Raw genomic sequence first — 20,749 nt, forward strand, 5'->3', positions numbered from 1 at the left:
TTTTGGTGGAGCGAGATAAGAGTAAAAAACAACAGAGCTGCTCGGAGAGTGAAAAAGGGAGATAGATAACACAGATACTGACTCCTACACAAAACAGTCCTGGCTTTATCACTGCTTTTTATCACAGTTCCCCTGAAAAAAAAATAAAGAGAGCAGCCCAACTGGAATGGGGCAGCACATTAAAAAATGAACTTTATGCTGTTTGCTCTTTAGTTTTATACTGAGATGAAACAAACTTAGATTCTCACAGTCGATATCTTTGCCAGCATAAGGGACCAAAAAAAGTCTGGAGAACCCCTTTTTTGCTCCAGTGGGGATGAGTGGTTTAGTGGTTTGTAAGGGTTAAAACTGGGTGGGTGGGTTAGTGGGATGAGGCTGGGTTTAAAGTATCCCACTGGAGTGGGTAGCATCCCACTAAACTGGGCACCATCCTGCTGGATCCAACAGCATCCCACTAAACTGGGCACCACCCGGGTGGATCAAACATCATCCCACTAAACTGGGCACCACCCTGCTGGATCAATCACCATCCCACTAAACTGGGCACCACCCTGCTGGATCAATCATCTTCCCACTAAACTGGGCACCATCCTGCTGGATTAAACATCATCTCACTACACTGGGCACCATCCCGCTGGATCAAACATCATCTCACTACACTGGGCGCCATCCCACAGGTCCAGGCAGCATCTTGCAGCAGAACCAGTGAAGCTAAGGCTGGAGATGGATGTAGAAAGGCAGATGCTTCCCAAGCATCCCTGGACTCTCTCAGCCAGCTGGCAGTCCTTGGGAACAGGCAAAGCTCAGCTGAGAGGTTGGCACCAGAATCCCAGCCATGTGGCATCACTTCAGCTGGCAAAGCCAAACATCCCCATGATGCTAGCAGGTCCCTAGCATCTAAGACCAGAATCTCCATCCCAGTACAGGGATGTGACCACACGTTCAGTACACCCCATCCACGTAGCTCTCAGAATTCCTTTGCCCACAGTGCCAACCCTGCCCCTGAGCTCATGACACAGGGCTCCGCCAGCCCTGGGCGCAGGCTAGGGAGGGGTTTTGGAGCTGAAAAACTCCATCCCACAGGGCACAGCCAGAAAGAAAGGGAGGGGGGGAGGGAAAAAAAATTAAAAAAATAATACCAAAAAAAATGGACTGAAGGTTTTTCCCTCCCCTCGCACTCCCTTCCCTACCTTCTTTTTGAAAAACATAATTTATCTGTGTATTATCAAGAAATCCAGACACTTTAATCAGTGAGCTATGAAGTCAGTATTTCCATTCTTATCTAGCGGAGGAGTGGAAATGGAGAGCAGATAGGCAGCTCCGAGCCGGTCCGTGGTGGGGAATGTTAATGGGAGGAGCGGCAGAGCCATTGGCTACCGAGCTGCCGCTATCGCTGCCATTATCGGGACCTTATCGAGGCAACCATCACAACGCAGTAATGGGGCCAGTTCAACTTTCCGCATTATCATAGGAGCTGGAAGTAGCAATGAGAGGCCTCGGCTGGGAGACGGAGAAGCCAGCAAGCGAGCGGCCAAACTTCCCGGCGGAGCAGTGAGAGGGGGGGAAGAAGCAGAAAGCAGTTTTTCCTCCCCGGGGTCCTCCCTCCCCCCCGCTCCACGCTGGGTGATGTTCTCCTGCGGGTGCATCCTTTTGCGTGTTCTGGGGACCAACCCTGAGGCACAGACCCAAAGCCTTAAGGGTGCACCCCCAGGCACCAAGCCTGCTGAGCATCCAAAAATTCTCAGGCACCAACCCCGAGGCACATCCCCAAAGCCCTGAGTACTGACCCTGAGGAGCATCCCCAGGTATCAGCCCTGCTGAGCATCCCAAACCCCAGGCACTGACCCCAAGACACATCTCCTAAGCCATATAACTGACTTCAAGGTGCACACCCAGGTACCAACCCTGTCAAACATACCCAAGTCCCAGGCACTGACCCTGCTGAGCATCCTCAAAGTCACCAGGCCACAACTCCACTGGCAATTCCCAAAGCGCAGGACCGTGATCCTGCTGAGCATTCCCAAAGCCTCAGGCACCGACCCTGCTGAGTATCCACAAAAGCAGAGGTACCAAGCCCTGCTGAGCATCCCCAAATAGGAGGCCATGACCCTCCCAAGAATCTTCAACACACTGGGTACTGACCCCAAGGTGCACCCCTGGGCACTGACTCCACTGAGTATTCTCAAAGCCCTGGGCACTGACCCTGAGGCACATCCCAAAGCACTGGGCACTGACTCTGAGGTGCACCTCTGGGCATCGCCACCAAAGCGCATCCCTAAAGTTCCATGCATTGACCCAAAGGTGCATCCCCAAAGTTCAAAGCACCAACCCCACCAAACATCCCAAAAGCACAGGGCCAGGGAGCTCACCAAGGATCTCCAAAGCTCTTAGCATCAACCCTGAGGCTCATCCCCGGGCATCAACCACCCTGAACATCCCTGAAACCACAGACACCAACCCCAAGATGCATCTCAAAGCCCTGTGCACCAGCCTTGAGGCACATCCCTGGGCACCAATTCCAACAAGCACCCCTAAAACCCCACGCACTGACCCCAAGGTGCCTACCCTGGCACCAGCACTGATGTCCACCCCCAAAGCCCCAGGCACCAATCCCTGATGTCCATCCCCTAAGCTCCAAGCACCAATCCCTGATGTCCATCCCCAAAGCCCCAGGCACCAATCCCTGATGTCCATCCCCAAAGCCCCAGGCACCAATCCCTGATGTCCGTCCCCAAAGCTCCAGGCACCAATCCCTGATGTCCACCTCCAAAGCCCCAGGCACCAATCCCTGATGTCCATCCCCAAAGCCCCAGGCACCAATCCCTGATGTCCACCTCCAAAGCCCCAGGCACCAATCCCTGATGTCCACCTCCAAAGCCCCAGGCACCAATCCCTGATGTCCATCCCCAAAGCCCCAGGCACCAATCCCTGATGTCCATCCCCAAAGCCCCAGGCACCAATCCCTGATGTCCATCCCCAAAGCCCCAGGCACCACCACTCAGGCACACCCCCAAAGCTCCAGGCACTGACCCAAAACCGCATCCCCAAAGTCCAACACACCAGCCCCCATCAAACACCCCTGAAGCACGGGGCCAGGATCTCATCAAGCATCTCCAAAGCTCCGGGCACCAACCTTGGGGTGCATCCCCGGGCACCAACCCTTCTGAACATCCCTGGAGCTCTGAGGCACATCCCCAACTCCTGGGGCCACGACCCCCAGCTGGCCAAGGACAAGAGAAAACAATGCACTGATATTTCATCAGATGGACAAATTGGAGGAGCACATTTCCTCCACGCGCTATCGGAGGGGAGATGTCAAGAAAATATGTTGATGTGAGAAAGAGGAGATAAAGAATTATTTTGGAGGAAAAAAGCCGTGGAAGGCGCTTATCTGGAGTGACTCATAGGCACACACTCCTTAACCCCACTGCAGCCCAAGGTCAGCAGTCACATTCCTTTCAGCATTTCAGCCCTTCCAAAATAACATGTCGCTGCAGGAACAATGCGGAGCCTTCCCCGGGCAGCCATCGGAAGAGGGAACTGCATTAGCCCCCAAAACACTTGAACTCTCCTGATAAAAGAAGCAACGGGACAACAGCCTGGCCAAGGTGGAGCAGCCAAAAGCCCTGAGTCAGAGAACAAAAAAAGTCATGGGACATGTCACACAGACAAAAAAAACCCCACAACACCCAAAACAAAAATAAAACCAAAAAGATATATTGGCCTTCTGCTCCCATTCCAGCTCTCCTCCATGGAGGGGAGAGGATTTCTTTTCCCTCCAGGAAGAAAAATCCACACCCTTGGTGCAGCCACTGGACTTGTAGAGTGACACAGGGCTGGCATGAAGGCTTCTTCCAACGCTTTCTTCTTAAATAAAGATGTTTGAATAGCACAAGGTCTCGCTGCTCCTGCCATCTCTCCCAGTCGCTACTCACATCCCTCTCACCAGTCAGCCTCGAGTCCCAGATGTGCCCCACAGAAGGTCTGCACTGGTTTTCTCTCCACCCCAGCTGGCATTTTCCAAGCCAAATCATGATTTCTGTGGGGTTTTTTTTTTGGCAGCAGGCAGGGCAGCACACATGGAACATCCTCTTCCCTTCCCCTGAATGGGTATATTTAACCCCAAGTCCAACACTACCAAGCAGGCCACAGCGGCTCTGTCCCTAGGCTGTGCCAGCCCCACTGCTCCCTGTTTGGGCAGCGTTGTAGCTTCTCATCCCAGGGATGCAGGTGGCACAGGACTAGGATCATGGTATGGCAAGGGGTACCCAGAGGATGCTGCAGACGGCAGATGTGGACAGGGCTCCCTGGCAACTCCACAGGAGGTCGTGCATGGGATGCCGCCATGGCTGGGTGGCTCCGACAGGTCACAGGATGGCTTGAGATGGAAGGGTCCTTAAAGAGCTGAGAAGGGTCTCCATGGTGGGATGGAGCTGCACCTCTCCAGGAACCAGAGACCAGCTGTGCCATGGCACTGTCTCCTTGCACAAGCTGCTGCAACACCCATGGGGAGAGGACTGCTTCCCAAGCCCTGATTGCTGAGCTGGCCTGCTCGCAACTTGGCGAAAGGGGAACCTGCTGCTTGCAAGGTGGCCTCGTGATTCACGATGGAAAAATAAGACCTTGCCCAACCGCTCAAGTTGGGACCCAGAGCCATAATTCCCAGCCAGAGGTGGTCTTCCACGCTCTGGCATGGGATGTCAGGGATGGTCCCCATGGCACAGGCATCGCCATGGCTCCCTGCCTGCTCAGGGTACCCAGGGAGGGGAAGGCACAGTGGTGTCCCATGGGGATGTCCCCTGGGGGTGTAGGAGGTGGAAGAGCAGCAGCAGACACAAACCAACCCAACCCCAGCGCCCACGGGTCCTGGAAGCGGCCGACTTGCCAAAGCTGCCGTGGCTGCCAGGGCTGCTTTCCCGCCCCGTGGCTGCCGGCGGGGACATGCGTCGGGGCTCTCGGCAGAACTGGTTCTGCCACGCTCCGGGGTGCCCCACATAGAATCACTAAGGGGGGGGGAAAGACCTCTAAGACCTCAACAAGTCCAACATCACCACGGCCACTAAATCATGCCCCTCAGCACCACATCTCCACAGCTTTGAAACCACTGCAGCGACGGTGACTCCACCACCTCCCTGGGCAGCCTGGTCCAATGCCTGAGCACTCTTTCAGTAAAGAAACTGCTCCTACTGTCCAACCTAAACCTCCCCTGGAGCAGCTTGAGGACATTTCCTCTCACTCTGGCCATGGTCAGCCTGAAGCTGGCAATTGCCTGCTGAGCATCTTGCACACATCCTCCTTGCCTGATGGGAATGTCTGGGAAGGGACATGCTGGGGATAGACCCAAAGTGGGGTCCCACAATAGGTTTGCAAGGTGAGCACCAAGGGAACTGGCCATGTGGGACAGCCATGATGCGTCCCATGGCTGTCAGAGCACAAAGTTGGTGACACACAGTGGCTCAAAGCCTTGTAAACGGACATAGTGTCCCAGAAAGAAGCCACAGTGAGCTGTCTCCTCGGCCACCAGATGCTGAGCACGGTGCTGACCCCTCTCCTATCCCACAGAGATGCTCATGCCTGTACAACTGGCCATGGAAGAGAAGAGAAACTTCTTCCAGCATCACCTGTGGCTGCTCCAAACCTCACACCAAGCAAGAGCGTGCCTTCCCTGTGGTGCTACCCGGTTGCCATCGGGAATCATCTGGTGACAGCCAGAAGAGATCACCATGACCAGGAGATGGGCGATGGCTGGGAGAGCTCCCACCAGCACAGCCCAGCCTAGGGGTCACTGTCCCTGTGCTGTCCCACCCTGAGGGGACCACAATGGGTTCTCACCCCTGGGAGCTCCAGATGCTGCATCCCAAGAGGCTGGTGGGATCTGGGATGGGCAGAGCTGCTGCAGGGGCAGATGTGCCACAGGGCTTTGCTGCCTGCACCCCTGCCGTCACTTTGGGATGCCACCAAGTCAGGGCTGGCAAATGCCTTGGGGGGGGGGGGATGTTTGCACAAGAGGGGAGGAGTTGGCATGCAGGCAGCACCTGTGGGTGCAGCAGACACATGGGACACAGTGATGTCACCCTTGGGATGCCAGCAGTGGGGCACAGGAGACTGTAACACCAAGGCAGCCCCTAATGAAAGCACAGAAAATACCAGTTTGGGGAGTGGAGCTGGAGGCTCTGCCTGCACCCACCTCATCCACGGAGGAGCAGGGAGCAAACCCTCCCTATCCAGCAGGGCAGCCCAGGGTAACACACTTACCCATTGCCCACCCCAGGCTGGAGCAGCCCTTCCCTGGCAGACCCAGATTGGGAAACTGAGGCAGGCAGAAGGCTGATGGAGGTGGAAAAGTGCACTGGTGGGGAGAGGAAAAAGGCATGGACCAAAAGGAAAGGAGCAACTCAGGGAGCAAAGGGAGCAGGCAGGAGGCGTGCCCAGAGCATCCCACGCCACCAGCTCACCACACTGCTGCCAAAAATAGACTCTGGGTTGGCCACTGTCAGCCTCTGCAAGAAATGCAATTTTTCCAAGCTCCCAGGCAGGATGGATGGGCTGGCCAGCACTGTGACCCCCAGCTGGTACTAATACACCCTGACCAGTACTTTACCTGGCATCATAAACCCTTTCCTTGGCACCATGACCCCCTGCCTGGCATCAAGACCCTCCTTCCCTGGCACCATAAAACTCCCCCAGTGCAGCAATTGCCTTCCTCAACACAATGCCCCTCTTCCATAGCATCACAACTCCATGCCCAGCAACACAACCCCTTCCTTGGCACAGAAACCCCCTTTCTCTGGCATCAAGACCCCCTTCCCCAACGCCACAAGCCCCTCCCTGGCATCAAGACTCCCTTCCTGGCACCATGACATTCCCTGGCATTGCGACTCCATGCTTAGCACTACAACCCTTTCCCTGACACAACGACCTTGTAACCCAACACCAAGACCCCCTCCCTGGCACTGTGACCCACTTCCCTGGCACTACAAGCACCTTCCTTAGCATCACAACCTTTTCCCTCACATCAAGACCCCCTTTCCCTAGTACCATGACACTCTTCCCTTGCATCACAATCCCTCCTCCTAGCATTAAGACCCCCCCAGCCCAGCACTGCAACCCTTTTCCCTGGCACCACAACCCCCTTTGCCAATGCCATAACCACTTCCCCCAGCATCATGACTCCCTTCCCCAACTCCATGAGCCTCTCCTGGCACTGAGATCCCTTTTCCCTACCATGACTCCCTTTCCTTGCATCACAACTCCCTTCCCTGGCACTGTGATCGCCTTCCCTGGCATTGCAACCACCTGCCCAGCAGCACACCCCCTTTCCCTGGCACCACGACCCCCTTGCCCAACAACAGGAGCCCCTTTGCCGGCATCAAGAGCCCCTTCCCTGACACCACAGCAGAGCCCACGCAGTACCAGGCCCGCAGCTGAATTTGCAAAAGAGGGGAAAAAAATATCATTTAAAATACAAAACCACCTCACCCCACCCCGCCGAGAGGCTGAGCTGCACAGATCGCCCTCGCTATCTGACACCATCTAATAGCAATTAAAGAAAATCCACACACACAAAAGACGACGGTGCTTTCAACACTCCCCCCTCCACTAACCCACCTCCCCCAACCCCCCAGTTTCGCCCCAGCTCAGCCGAGCAGAATGGGAGATAAAGATCGAAAAAGAAAGTCAAAGCTCTCATCGAACTAATGCAACATCTGCAGCTGATAAGAGGGTGCTGGGGAGAGCTCGGCACAGATGGGGTAGGGGGGGAATGAAAAAAAACAACCCCAAACAAACACCTTGAGATATAGAAATCATGCACATGCAGCTGCCCCTCCAAAGAATCAGATAATTAAGGTGCCTGCGTTGAGCATATTTGTGATGGAACAAACTGTTGGAGCCCTTTTGCCCCTTTTTTCTTTGCTGTGTTTGTTGTTGGAGCAAATCCTGTTCGGGTCTGGTGGGGAGAGATAAGTTGGTCCTTATCTGCCCTGGCAATCGCTATCAGGATGGAAATCGGTTTTGGTGGGGCTTATCGGGAGCTGAGATCAACTGCAGCTGAGAGCAGAATAGAAAAACTAAAAACGCGTGAAAAAAAAAAAGAAAGAATGCTTAAAAAAGCAAGCATGAAAGGGAAAGGAGGGGGAAAAAAAAGAGAGAGGAAAGGAAGGGGAAAAAAAAGAGAGAGGAAAGGAGGGAAAAAAAAAGAGAGAGGAAAGGAGGGAAAAAAAAAGAGAGAGGAAAGGAGGGAAAAAAAAAGAGAGAGGAAAGGAGGGGAAAAAAAAGAGAGAGGAAAGGAGGGAAAAAAAAGAGAGAGGAAAGGAGGGAAAAAAAAGAGAGAGGAAAGGAGGGAAAAAAAAGAGAGAGGAAAGGAGGGAAAAAAAAGAGAGAGGAAAGGAGGGAAAAAAAAGAGAGAGGAAAGGAGGGAAAAAAAAGAGAGAGGAAAGGAGGGAAAAAAAAGAGAGAGGAAAGGAGGGAAAAAAAAGAGAGAGGAAAGGAGGGAAAAAAAAGAGAGAGGAAAGGAGGGAAAAAAAAAGAGAGAGGAAAGGAGGGAAAAAAAAGAGAGAGGGAAGGAGGGAAAGAAAAGAGAGAGGGAAGGAGGGGAAAAAAAAGAGAGAGGAAAGGAGGGGGAAAAAAAAGAGAGAGGAAAGGAGGGGGAAAAAAAGAGAGAGGAAAGGAGGGAAAAAAAAAGAGAGAGGAAAGGAGGGAAAAAAAAGAGAGAGGAAAGGAAGGAAAAAAAAAGAGAGAGGGAAGGAGAGAAAAAAAAGAGAGAGGAAAGGAGGGAAAAAAAAAGAGAGAGGGAAGGAGGGAAAAAAAAGAGAGAGGGAAGGAGGGAAAAAAAAGAGAGAGGGAAGGAGGGAAAAAAAAGAGAGAGGGAAGGAGGGAAAAAAAAGAGAGAGGGAAGGAGGGAAAAAAAAGAGAGAGGGAAGGAGGGAAAAAAAAGAGAGAGGGAAGGAGGGGAAAAAAGAGAGAGGGAAGGAGGGGAAAAAAGAGAGAGGGAAGGAGGGGAAAAAAGAGAGAGGGAAGGAGGGGAAAAAAGAGAGAGGGAAGGAGGGGAAAAAAGAGAGAGGGAAGGAGGGGAAAAAAGAGAGAGGGAAGGAGGGGAAAAAAGAGAGAGGGAAGGAGGGGAAAAAAGAGAGAGGGAAGGAGGGAAAAAAAAGAGAGAGGGAAGGAGGGAAAAAAAGAGAGAGGGAAGGAGGGAAAAAAAGAGAGAGGGAAGGAGGGAAAAAAAAGAGAGAGGGAAGGAGGGGAAAAAAAGGAGAGAGGGAAGGAGGGAAAAAAAAGAGAGAGGGAAGGAGGGAAAAAAAGAGAGAGGGAAGGAGGGAAAAAAAGAGAGAGGGAAGGAGGGGAAAAAAGAGAGAGGGAAGGAGGGAAAAAAAGAGAGAGGGAAGGAGGGAAAAAAAAGAGAGAGGGAAGGAGGGGAAAAAAAGGAGAGAGGGAAGGAGGGAAAAAAAAGAGAGAGGGAAGGAGGGAAAAAAAGAGAGAGGGAAGGAGGGAAAAAAAGAGAGAGGGAAGGAGGGGAAAAAAGAGAGAGGGAAGGAGGGAAAAAAAGAGAGAGGGAAGGAGGGGAAAAAAGAGAGAGGGAAGGAGGGGAAAAAAGAGAGAGGGAAGGAGGGGAAAAAAGAGAGAGGGAAGGAGGGGAAAAAAAGAGAGGAAAGGAGCAAAAAAAGAGAGGAAAGGAGCAAAAAAAGAGAGGAAAGGAGCAAAAAAAGAGAGGAAAGGAGCAAAAAAAGAGAGGAAAGGAGCAAAAAAAAGAGGAAAGGAGCAAAAAAAAGAGGAAAGGAGCAAAAAAAAGAGGAAAGGAGCAAAAAAAAGAGGAAAGGAGCAAAAAAAAAGAGAGGAAAGGAGCAAAAAATAGAGAGGAAAGGAGCAAAAAATAGAGAGGAAAGGAGCAAAAAATAGAGAGGAAAGGAGCAAAAAAAAGAAAGGAAAGGAGCAAAAAAAAGAAAGGAAAGGAGCAAAAAAAAAGAAAGGAAAGGAGCAAAAAGGAAAGGAAAAGAGGAAAAAAAAGAAAGGAAAAGAGGAAAAAAAAGAAAGGAAAAGAGGAAAAAAAAGAAAGGAAAAGAGAAAAAAAGAAAGGAAAAGAGGAAAAAAAAGAAAGGAAAAGAGGAAAAAAAGAAAGGAAAAGAGGAAAAAAAAGAAAGGAAAAGAGGAAAAAAAAGAAAGGAAAAGAGGAAAAAAAAGAAAGGAAAAGAGGAAAAAAAAGAAAGGAAAAGAGGAAAAAAAAGAAAGGAAAAGAGGAAAAAAAAGAAAGGAAAAGAGGAAAAAAAAGAAAGGAAAAGAGGAAAAAAAAGAAAGGAAAAGAGAAAAAAAAAGAAAGGAAAAGAGAAAAAAAAGAAAGGAAAAGAGAAAAAAAAGAAAGGAAAAGAGGAAAAAAAAGAAAGGAAAAGAGGAAAAAAAGAAAGGAAAGGAGGAAAAAAAAGAAAGGAAGGAGGAAAAAAAAGAAAGGAAGGAGGAAAAAAAAGAAAGAAACAAAAAAAAAAGGAGAAAAAGAAGAAAAAAAGAAAAAAAATCACAACAGGCCCCTGCGACCGGTGCAGAACTGCTTGTTTCCAGCTCATTTTGGGAGAAAAAGTAAAGTATGCTATATCTGTATGAGCACAAGAGATGGAGGAAGATGAGCATGATGAGATTGATCTCCTCCTTATCAAGTCCCCATCGCAGGACCCGGCGCTGGAGCGCACGCAGCAGCAGCAGCAGCAGCCGCCCCAGCCCCGCTCATCGCCCGCGCTCCCCTGTTTGAAGTTAATAAATATCCTGCGTAATCTGGGCTGGAGATCAGCTCCCGCGCTCTATCAGCCCTTCACATCTATCTAGCAGCAGAACAAAAGACAAGAAAACAAAATAAAGAGGGGAGGGGAAAAAAAAAGAAGAAGGAAGGGGAAAAAAAACCCGAAGAAAACCAAACCACCAAGCTTTATAAAACAGCAGCGGCAGCTGCAGGGAGGGTTTGACAGGCAGAGATGGGATGGAGAGTGTAAAATGAGTGTCCCCCCCAGGGTAGATACCCCATAAAATTAAATATATCGAAGTTTTGAGTGTTTTTTTTCCTCCCCCCCCCCCTCCCCACTATCAGAAACCACCATCCTGATGCAATCGGCTTTCAAAGCCTTACTGGGCAGAGTAGGTGCTCCCCCAGGGCGGGGGTTTGGAGTGACCCTGAGTTGCTGGTCTCCATCGTTGCTCCAAAAAAGCAAAGAAGAAGAAGAAGAAGGTTAAAGCAGTTGGTTAAATATAGTCCGGTGTGTGTGTGTGATCTTTGTCTTATCAGCGCTGGCGATCGGCCGCTCTCCCGGCGATCTCCCCGCCAGCCTATCTGTGCATCGCATCGAGCTCACAGGAAAAAAAAAACCCAACAAAAAAAAGAACCCAACAGAAAGAAAAGAAAGAAAAAAAAAAAAAAAAGAGAGAAACCAAGACACACAAAAAAGATGAAAAATAAAAAGACGAAAAATAAAAAAGACCAGAAAAAAGCACACCACCACTTCTCATGGGGGGGAAAAAAAAAAGTAGTCAAAAAAAGACAACAAAACCCCGAAAAAAAAAAACCCAACCCCGAACCCAAAGCGAATAATTCCCACCCAATCAACCCCCAGAAGAGCTGAAGGGAGAGTGAGAAGATCACGTCACCGAGGCAAAGGCAAAAAAAAAAACCACACAATAATACTAAAAGAATTAAAATAAAATCAGCAGATAGCGATCTGGAGGAAGGTTTTTTTTTTTAATGCTCCAACCAAGATGATAGCTAAGGATAGACTTTGTGGAAACAGGTCCGGTCTGTACATGAGAGGAGTCTGGTTACCAGAGCCCTGATTCATGCATACCTTCCCCCGGCGCACGGAGCCGTCGCAGGCAGCGGCAAAGGAGCTCTCTGGCCGCGCTCGCCGCCTCTAATGACTGTTTTCATGTTGACACATACAGGAAAGGTTCCAAGCTTTCAAGCTTTTAATCACTTTTGGCCATCGCCGGCGGCCTGAGATCAGCCTCCCACTTTTTATCATTTCTTCACATCGCTACAGAAAAGCGGCCCAGGAAGGAGATACGAGCCACCCGCACCCAAACCGAGCTGCCACAGTCTCATCCAGCCCCACTTTCAACCCCATCGAGGTCCTCCACCACGTCGGATGGGTGTCCACCTCTCCCCGCTGCAGCGGTTGAGAGGCTTCAGTCTCTCATATCTCCCAGTTTGAGGAGCAGGCTGGAGCTGGGCTTTGTGCCGAAATAAAGGCGTGGAAGTGGGATAAAGAGAAGGGGGGGTGGGGGGGGTGGGGGGAGAAAGCACCCAACACTATCACCCAGAAAAAAAAATCTAGGAGGCAGCTTGGGACTATTTTTAACTCTACCCGGGTAAAAGTCTAGCTGAGCTTTATCACCAGAGCAATCACCCCAGGCAGGGAAACAGGTAGGTGCAACTCAGCCTTGCAATTATTTCAAGAGAAAGATAAAGAGAGATTATCACATGGTGGCCAGCCTTCCCTATCCTCCCATCAACCTCTTATCTCCAGCTTCCATCGACTCGAGGGGGAAAAGAAAAACATGCACACACAGAGAGAACCGGAGAGGAAGGAGAACCACCAAGCTGAGCCTGACACTGACAAACTTCCAGCACTTTGCAGAATTCCTGGGTGCAGATGGTACATCCCCCATGGGACCAATGCAGATGCTGGCTGATGGGCTGGATCACGGGGACCGACAACCTTTTGGAGATGGGGTGGACCCAAATGGTAGCCCAAATCCTGTGGAACCTCATGGTGGTCACTCCTGCTCTCGGCCTGGGGTGTCATCACTCTGTCCACACCCAACTGGGAGCCAAGTGGGGGTAGGGGGGACGGAGGACGACGGGCGTCACTGGGCACAGTGAAAGGTTGAGGCCACCTGGTCAGCAGGGACGATGGCATGTGGCAGTTGGTGGCACCCTTAGGGAGTGAGGGGTCCTCGTGCACAAAGGGGACCCCCAAGCAAGGTGAGGGTGCTGTAGCCAGGGTGAGGAGCTGCTGTCAGTGCTGGGGGTGTCCCGGCGTGGGTGTGTGGTGCTTCAGGGTGGGGGAAGGTTTGGGGAGCCCCTCGCCCTGGCTCACGTTGGATAGGAGGGAGGCAGGCGAGGGCGATAAGATCACAATTTCAGGCCGTCCCGACAGAGCGATGTTATCAGGACGGGACTTGCAGAACGGAATATTTTAAAGCCTTATCGGGGCCCCCATCGGGAGCCGGTACCGGAGCCACGGCGCTGGCGGCAGGGGGGGAGGTGGGGGTGGGTAAGGGGGGGCGGAGAAAGGGAGGCGGCGGCGACGGAGACTAAAGCAGGCGGCCGGTAGCAGCAACGGGCACCCACGGCGACCGTCCAGGGTGGGTACAATGGGGGGTGAGGGAGCACGGGGAGAGGAATCAGCGAATATGATTCTATGAATATGGGGGAGGGAGGACAGGGAATACGAAGGAGGCGAGTCAGGAAATACGAGGAAGGGAGTGAGTGAATACCGGAGGTGGGGTTACAGAATATTAGAGAGGGGATCAGGGAGTACCGGGGGGTTTGGGGGCAGGGAGTACTGGAAGGGTGGGGAGGTGCTGCAAAAAAAAATAAGCGAGAGCACAGGGGTGCAGTACAGAAGGGGGAAACCGGCGGCAGCGGGTTGTCGGTACCGGTAAAACTCACGTTTGATCTGCCGGGGGTTGCTCTGTTTCCTCCTGGACATCGCTCGGCGAGGGGCGAGCCCGACGCCCCGGCTGGCGGCTGGGCGGGCGGCAGGTGGGTGGCGGCGGGCGGGCCCCCGGTTGTTTTCATGCCCGCCCGCCCAGCCTCCCGTACTGCCGGGGCCGGGGCCGGGGCCGTACGCGGCGGAGCGCAGCCGCCGCCGCCGCGGGATTTTTCTCAATGGGGCGGCCGCGGCGGCTGAAACCCGCGGAGCGTTCCACGGGGGCGGAGCCTCCCCCCACCGCGCACCGCCGCGGCCGCCCATAGGCCGCCGCTCCCCCCCGGGCCCTGCCCACCGGATGGCGGAGCCAAGGGCGCGGGGCGGAGCCGGGGAAGGGGTGGGCCCGGGGCTGGGGGCGGGGCTAGAGGCGGGCTGGGGGCGGTCGCGGGCGCCTCCCGTGGTCTGTGGTGGGTGCTGCGTGTGCCGACACACGCGTTGGGGTCTTCACGCCCTCTTCCCGTGGGGACCCTATCACCCCGAATTGGGATCCTGACCCCATCTCCTCCGGGTCCTGTTCTCCCTTCTTGGGGCGCCTAAGCCCCACCTACGTGTCCCCAGCTCCCCTTTTTTGCATCGCCAATGTCTCCTGCACGTCCCTGACTGCTCCTTTGGGGTGCCCAACCCTTCCTTGGGGTCCCCAAGCCCACCCTGCGTGCCCTGAACTCCCCATTTGGGATCTCCAACCCCTCCTTGGGTGTCCCCAAGCTTCTCCTTCATGTCTTCAACTCCCCCTATTCAGTTTTCAAACATTTTCTAGAGTCCACAAACCCTTCCTTTGGCACTCCAATCCCCCCTTGGTGTCTCCAAGACCCTCCTTTGGGACCATAGCCCCCCTTCAGTGTTCATAAGACCATCCTTTGGGATCCCAACCCCTCCTTTGGGACCTACCCCACTCCTTTGATGTCCCCAAGCCCACCATTACAGTCCAAGTCACTCTTTGCACCCTTATGCCCCCTTCTAGAAGGTCCTACACTCCCACAGGGCCACCAAACTCCCCTTCTGGGATCTTAATCCATCCAGCTGGGGTCCCAACCCACCCTCAAAGCCTCATCTGGGAGCCTTCCATGGGATTCCCAGGGCTTCTCTTTGAGCTCCCAAATCCCTCTTCAGTCATGCTTGTTTGCAGGTGGATGGTCCAAAACATTCTACTTTTGAATTCTAGAGCCACTGTGACCCCAGCTCAAGGAAGAGAGGCCTCCTAGGGTGCACTGGGGGATGATTAGGGATGCTAAGGTCCCCAGCATCATCATCCCAAAGCAGCTTGTCCAGGATCACAATGTCCAGATGGGTTTGGAATCTTTCCAGAGAAGGAGGCTCCACAACCTCTCTGGGTAGCTTGTTCAGGGCTCCAGCACCCTCATAACATAGAAGTTTCTCTTCCTGTTCAGATGGAACCTCCTGGGCTCCAGTTTGTGCCCACTGCCTCTTTTCCCATTGCTGGACACCACTGAGAATACTCTGGACCCATCCTCTTGCCCTCACCCTTTAGCCCCTGCTGAGCATTGAGAAGATCTTCCCTTAGGCTGCTCTTCTTCAGGCTAAACAGCCCCAGGCTTCTCAGCCTTTCCTTCTCAGAGATCCTCCAGTCCTCTCAGCATCTTTGTACCCTCTGTTGGACTCTCTCCAAGTGTTCCCTGTCTCTCTTGAACTGGGGAGCCCAGAACTGGAACCAGTTCTCCAGCTGTGGCCTCACTAGGGCAGAGCAGAGGGGCAGGAGAGCCTCCCTTGACCTGCTGGTCACGCTCTTCTTCATGATCCCCAAGAGACCATTGGCCTTCCTGGCCACAAGAGCACACCACTGCCTCCTCTCTTCAGCTATCCCTGGACATGGGGTGTGCCAGGCTGTCTATTTTTTTATTTTATTTTATTTTATTTTATTTTATTTTATTTTATTTTATTTTATTTTATTTTATTTTATTTTATTTTATTTTATTTTATTTTATTTTATTTTATTTTTTTCCCCTCTCCTCTCTCTTTTTCTTTTTTGTAAAAGGGTTTTTAATTAACTTCCTGTTCCAGTGGTGGGATAATGAGTTTTAAGCAGCACATGATTCCCAGTAAAGAGGTCAAGCCAGCGGTGAGGATGTCAAAAGAAATTAAGTTAGGAATTAAGAAGAGTTCCAGGGGAGAAACAACAGAAAAGAAAAGGGAGAAAAAAAAAAACCCAAACCACAAAAACTGTGGAGGGAGAGAGCTGCTGTGAGGACAAGGCTTTGTGCTCCACCCACTTGACCAGCCACCCCTCAAAATGACCCTTATGGTATTTTTCACCTCGTTTGGCCCTGAATCACAGCTTTCCCGGAGACCATCCCACCCCAGGGCAGGCAGCTCTGCTTCCTGAGCCTTTTCCTTCCCTGCCATCGTGATGCAATCAAATGTCAGTCCGTGATGGCTTCACAAGGTTCAGAGCAAGGAGACTTGAGTGGCCTCTGCTTTGCATCAGCTGTGATGGGCGCTGGGTGACTGGGAGCTGAGGCTCCGCTCTGCCAGTTTTGAAGGTCTTCATCCGCTCCCCAGTACGGCCATGGGGATTTTGGGGCCAAGAGCTGGTGCAGTGCTGCGGATCCTGCTGGATCCTCCAGCACGACCGTAGCATCGCCTGGTGACACCTCCCCCATCACCCATGTTATTTACCTGGCACGTTTGCTCACACCAAGACAATTAGACCAACCACCTAATTAAATTAACACCACTAATTGCATGAAACTGGAGGAGCTGGGGGTGAGCAGATGCTAAGAGGACACCCACAATTCCTCTACCCAGAAGGGAGCAGGGGATATTGGCTATTCCCAGCTCTTAGTGCTGGAAACAGTAGCAAGAGCATCCCTCGAGGGGCTAAGGGGATAGATTCCAGTAGCTGTCACACCCTCAGGGGGCTACATCTCACTGCTGCCATGAGAAGCCAAAAAAGCCTTAATGGAGTCGGTGGGAGCCCAACATGGACATGCAGCCCTGCTCCAGAGAGGAAACAGGTTGCAGTTCTTCCACATTCTTTCCCAGTGTCCTTTTAATCAGTGTTTTGGCACCTTCCCAAAGCCTCTTAGATCCACCCCCAGCACTGGGAGTTTGCAGTGGCATCAAACCAGGGCTGGATCCCAGTGTGGGAACATCCCCCCCATCCCTGAGAATTCCCAGTGGCATCAAACCGGGCCTGAATTCCAAGGGTGGAGAACATCCCCAAGCCACGCATCACCTCGCTCCGTCAGCCTGCACATCCCACCCTGCCACGCAAGGGACCCGTGGCTGTTGCTGCATGGGGACAATCAACAAGAGGATGGTGGCTGGGTGGGTTTGGGGTTTCTTTTTGCCCCCCTCTTGCCTGATCCCGTTGTGTTTGGCGAGAGATTGTTCTCGGGTACCAGAATAAACAGTGTGTTTTCCCGAGGAGTGAATTACACGCCTGCAGAGCAGAGATAATGCGCCAGCCGCCGGTTCCCCCCTTGTGGGCGAGGTGACATCTCTTTATGGAGCTGGAGACGTTTGTGTTAGTGCCAATTAATCTGAAGGGGGGGGTGGATATTATTAGAGGAATGGGGAGGGGAGGTGTTGACAGAGGAATGTAAATGGGAAGAGCTAAAACCTTGGCCGTATTTCGTGGGTGAGGGGTGGTGACGCTGGGTGCTGTGTTGAGCACCTTGGGGAGCGCTGGGTGCCCACAGGGCCGTGAGCTGCCCCAGGCAGTGTGACCATCCCCTAGCATTGCTTCTCCAGGGCTACAGAAACAGCTCCTTCCAACTACAAAACATCATGGCTTAGGGGTTTTGTCCCAAGAGGGAAGGATGGCATCTGGGTGCCCTTGCAGACCAGGGCAGGCCAGGGCCCATTTGGTGCAGAGTACACTACAGCCCTGCCACTGACTGGCAGGAGGACTTGGCCCTGGATGCCACTTGTCACCTCCATGTGGCTCAGACCTGTACAGGTGCCAGCAGCCTTGGGGCAACTGTGGCATGGGCATGACTTGGGCACAGCTTAGCTATGGCTTGGGCATGTTCCTCCACTGCTCAGACATGACTCAGGCATGGCTTGGGCATGGCTTGAGGATGCCCCTCTGCTGCTTGGGCATGTTCTGTGCAGAGATGCTGCTGTGGGACGTGGACCTTCTGGGAGCTGCATTGGCAGTACAGAGATTTTTGGGCTAAAATAAACAATGCAAAATGATACTGCAAGTTACTAAAGCCTGGTGGGAACATGCAGATGAGCAGCTGCCCACCTGCCAAATTCAAGGCTGAGATTCCTCAGTGCTTATTTCCCCCTTGTCTTCTGAATTCCCACTATAGGGATGATACTTTAACCCACAACAGACTGACTCCACCATCCCAGGGCATCAGGTAGAGAAAATGGGCTTCAGCTTGAGAGACCTTGCTGCTGGCAGGATGGCAGCTCCAGGTGTGTGTTCCCCCAAAACTACCCTCCCTGGGCTTGGAGTTTCCCTGGCTGAAGACAACGCAGCATCAGGGATGCTGAAGCCCACGGGCATGCTTGGTCCTTGTCATGCACATATGGCCAAGGGGACATAGGAGCTGGGATTTAAATTCCTGCTGTGCAAGGAACAGGCAGATTTGTCTCAAGAGCAAGAAAAAAACCATAAATCTTGGGCCCCTGCTAGCAGTGTGACAACCATGGTGGATCCCATTATCCTCCAGACTTTATGCAGAGGCTTAAAACACCTCCAGCTTGGAAATTTGGGTGTACAGATGAGAAGGCTGGCTGGGTTGGCAGGGAGGGGTGGGGGACAGGGGGGCTTGAACAGCAAGCAGCAGCTTGAGGAGAATGCAGGGGGTGGCAAGAAGCCAAGAACCCCCCTAAGGTGCTCCATGTGGTGTCAGGCATCATCCATTCAAACCCAGCCACCCTGAAGCCCCCTTGGGGTTGGCTGAAGGATCACCCCCTCTGTGGAGGGTGTGGGTTGGGGTGAGGATGGTGCATCCCAATGGGATACAGCTCTGAGGACCCCTAGGTCCCATGGGTTCCCTTCCTTTCTGTGTCGCTGGCTCCCGCTGAGCAGAGAGCTAATCTGCAGCTGGGAGAAGCTTTGCCTTTCTCACTGGAATTATGTTGACAGGGACCTTCCAAGTGACAAGTGCTGCTGGATAATGTGGGACTCAGCAAACCAGAGAAGATTTAGGGAGCTGGGGGTGGGGGTTATGAATTCAGCAGGTGCTGAGACCACAGGAGGGGATGCGGGTGAGTGCAGTGGGGAAAGAGATGGGGTAACCCTTCTCTTATTTAGAGGAATAATGTAAGAATGGAGTATTTCAGCCTTGGGAGATGATGCTGGTGTCTCCCTGGGGATCAGAATTTGGTACCCAAGTGAGCATCACTCCTCACCTGTGCTGCAGGAGGGTGGATGATGTAGGATGGTGTCCCCACACCCTACCCATGGCCCCCGCGATGGTCCCAACCCCTGCATCAAACCTTTGCCTCCCAGAGGACTTCATTTCTAGGTGGGCAGGAAATGAAATCCCAGGAAATCCCAGGAACCTGGAGGGGGAGGGCAACAGTAACCACCAAGCATGAAATACTCCAAAATGCTCCTGCCCTGCTGAAATATTGCAGAGGGAACACATAAAAGTCCCATTTCCAGCCCCATCATATTTCCTGCCAAAACAAAGCGAAGCAGCTCTGCCTTAAATTCGCTGCAAAATTCTTCTGAGGTTATATTTTTACTCTTTTTTTTTCCCCTCCCCTCTCCCCCCCCTAAATTAAGCCATACTAATTATTTTCAGCCACTTTATCTCCACTCTGCAACACACCAGGAGGGTGCGGGCGGCGAGCATTTTAAGCTTCCATAAACAAAAGAGTAGTTTGGAAAATAATTCTATCAATTAATCAAATTAATCCGGCAGTTTGAGTTACAAGCCCCAAGTGGGGAAGGATTCGAGCCGGCGGTTGGGAGCTATCTCCCGTTGACAGCGCTTAAATGTTGTGATTGCGGCAGTAATTAAAGAATATAACATGTCCAGCTTTGTGTCAGCCTCCCGCCTTCAGACCTCGGCGCTCGGCTGCCAGAGGTCAGCTTGAGGACGAGCCGCTGATGAGCCAGCTGGGCTGTCAGCATCACCATCGCCACTGCTGTCTCCATCGCCACCACCATCACCCTTGTCCTCATCCTCACCCTCACTGTCACTATCACCATCACCCTTACCCATACCATCACCGTCACCCATGCCACCACCATCACCCTCACCATCACCCTTGTGCTCATCCTCACCCTCACTATCGCCCTCACCAACACCATCACCATCACCCATGCCACCACCATCACCCTCACCATCACCCTTGTGCTCATCCTCACCCTCACTGTCACTATCACCCTCACCCTCACCCATACCATCACCATCACCCATGCCACCACCATCACCCTCACCATCACCCTTGTCCTCATCCTCACCCTCACTGTCACTATCACCATCACCCTCACCCACACCATCACCCATGCCACCACCATCACCCTCACCTTCACCATCACCCTTGTCCTCATTCTCACCCTCACTGTCACTATCATCCTCCCCCTCACCCACACCATCACCCATGCCACCACCATCACCCTCACCCTCACCATCACCCTTGTCCTCATCCTCACCCTCACTGTCACTATCACCCTCACCATCACCGTCACCCATGCCATCATCATCACTATCACTCTCATCCTCACCCTCACCATCACTATCACCATCACCATCACCATCACCTTCACTGTCATTGTGACTGTCACTATCACTCTCACCCACACTATCACCATCACCCTTGTCCTCATCCTCACCCTCACCATCACCCTCACTGTCACTATCACCATCACCATCACCTTCATCCTCATCCTCACCCTCACCCTCACCGTCACTATCACCATCACCCTCACCCTCATACTCACCATCACCCACACCCACATCATCACCCTCACTCACACCATCACCCTCACCCACACCATCACCTTCACCCACACCATCACCATCCCTATCACCATCACCACCAGGAGCACCAGCACCACCAAAATTGGTGATGACCAAATTGGGTCATCACCATTGCAGGCACCAGCCAGTGAAGAGCAAACTAGGACACTGTGA

The 20,749-nt window shown here is 52.5% G+C and overlaps 2 protein-coding genes across 2 annotated transcripts in view; one reads left to right on the forward strand and one right to left on the reverse strand.

The window, feature by feature from the left end:
- ZFPM1 (zinc finger protein, FOG family member 1) overlaps nucleotides 1–13,948 on the reverse strand; it is a 47,944-nt gene extending 33,996 nt beyond the window's left edge. Inside the window, 1 exon segment of the mRNA XM_068150799.1 lies at nucleotides 13,646–13,948. Coding sequence (XP_068006900.1) covers nucleotides 13,646–13,685 — 40 coding nt within the window. The 5' untranslated portion in view covers nucleotides 13,686–13,948.
- A 4,915-nt stretch (nucleotides 13,949–18,863) lies between these two features.
- Nucleotides 18,864–20,749, forward strand: LOC137447429 (uncharacterized). The gene is made up of 2 exons (XM_068150913.1): nucleotides 18,864–18,895; nucleotides 19,729–20,749. The coding sequence occupies exons 1-2, from the start codon at nucleotides 18,864–18,866 to the stop codon at nucleotides 20,747–20,749; spliced, it is 1,053 nt and encodes a 350-aa protein (XP_068007014.1).

The sequence above is a fragment of the Melanerpes formicivorus genome, unplaced genomic scaffold, assembly GCF_026170545.1.
Source record: "Melanerpes formicivorus ecotype bairdi unplaced genomic scaffold, bMelFor1.0.p_v2 SCAF_20, whole genome shotgun sequence".
In the NCBI taxonomy this organism is placed as follows: domain Eukaryota; kingdom Metazoa; phylum Chordata; class Aves; order Piciformes; family Picidae; genus Melanerpes; species Melanerpes formicivorus.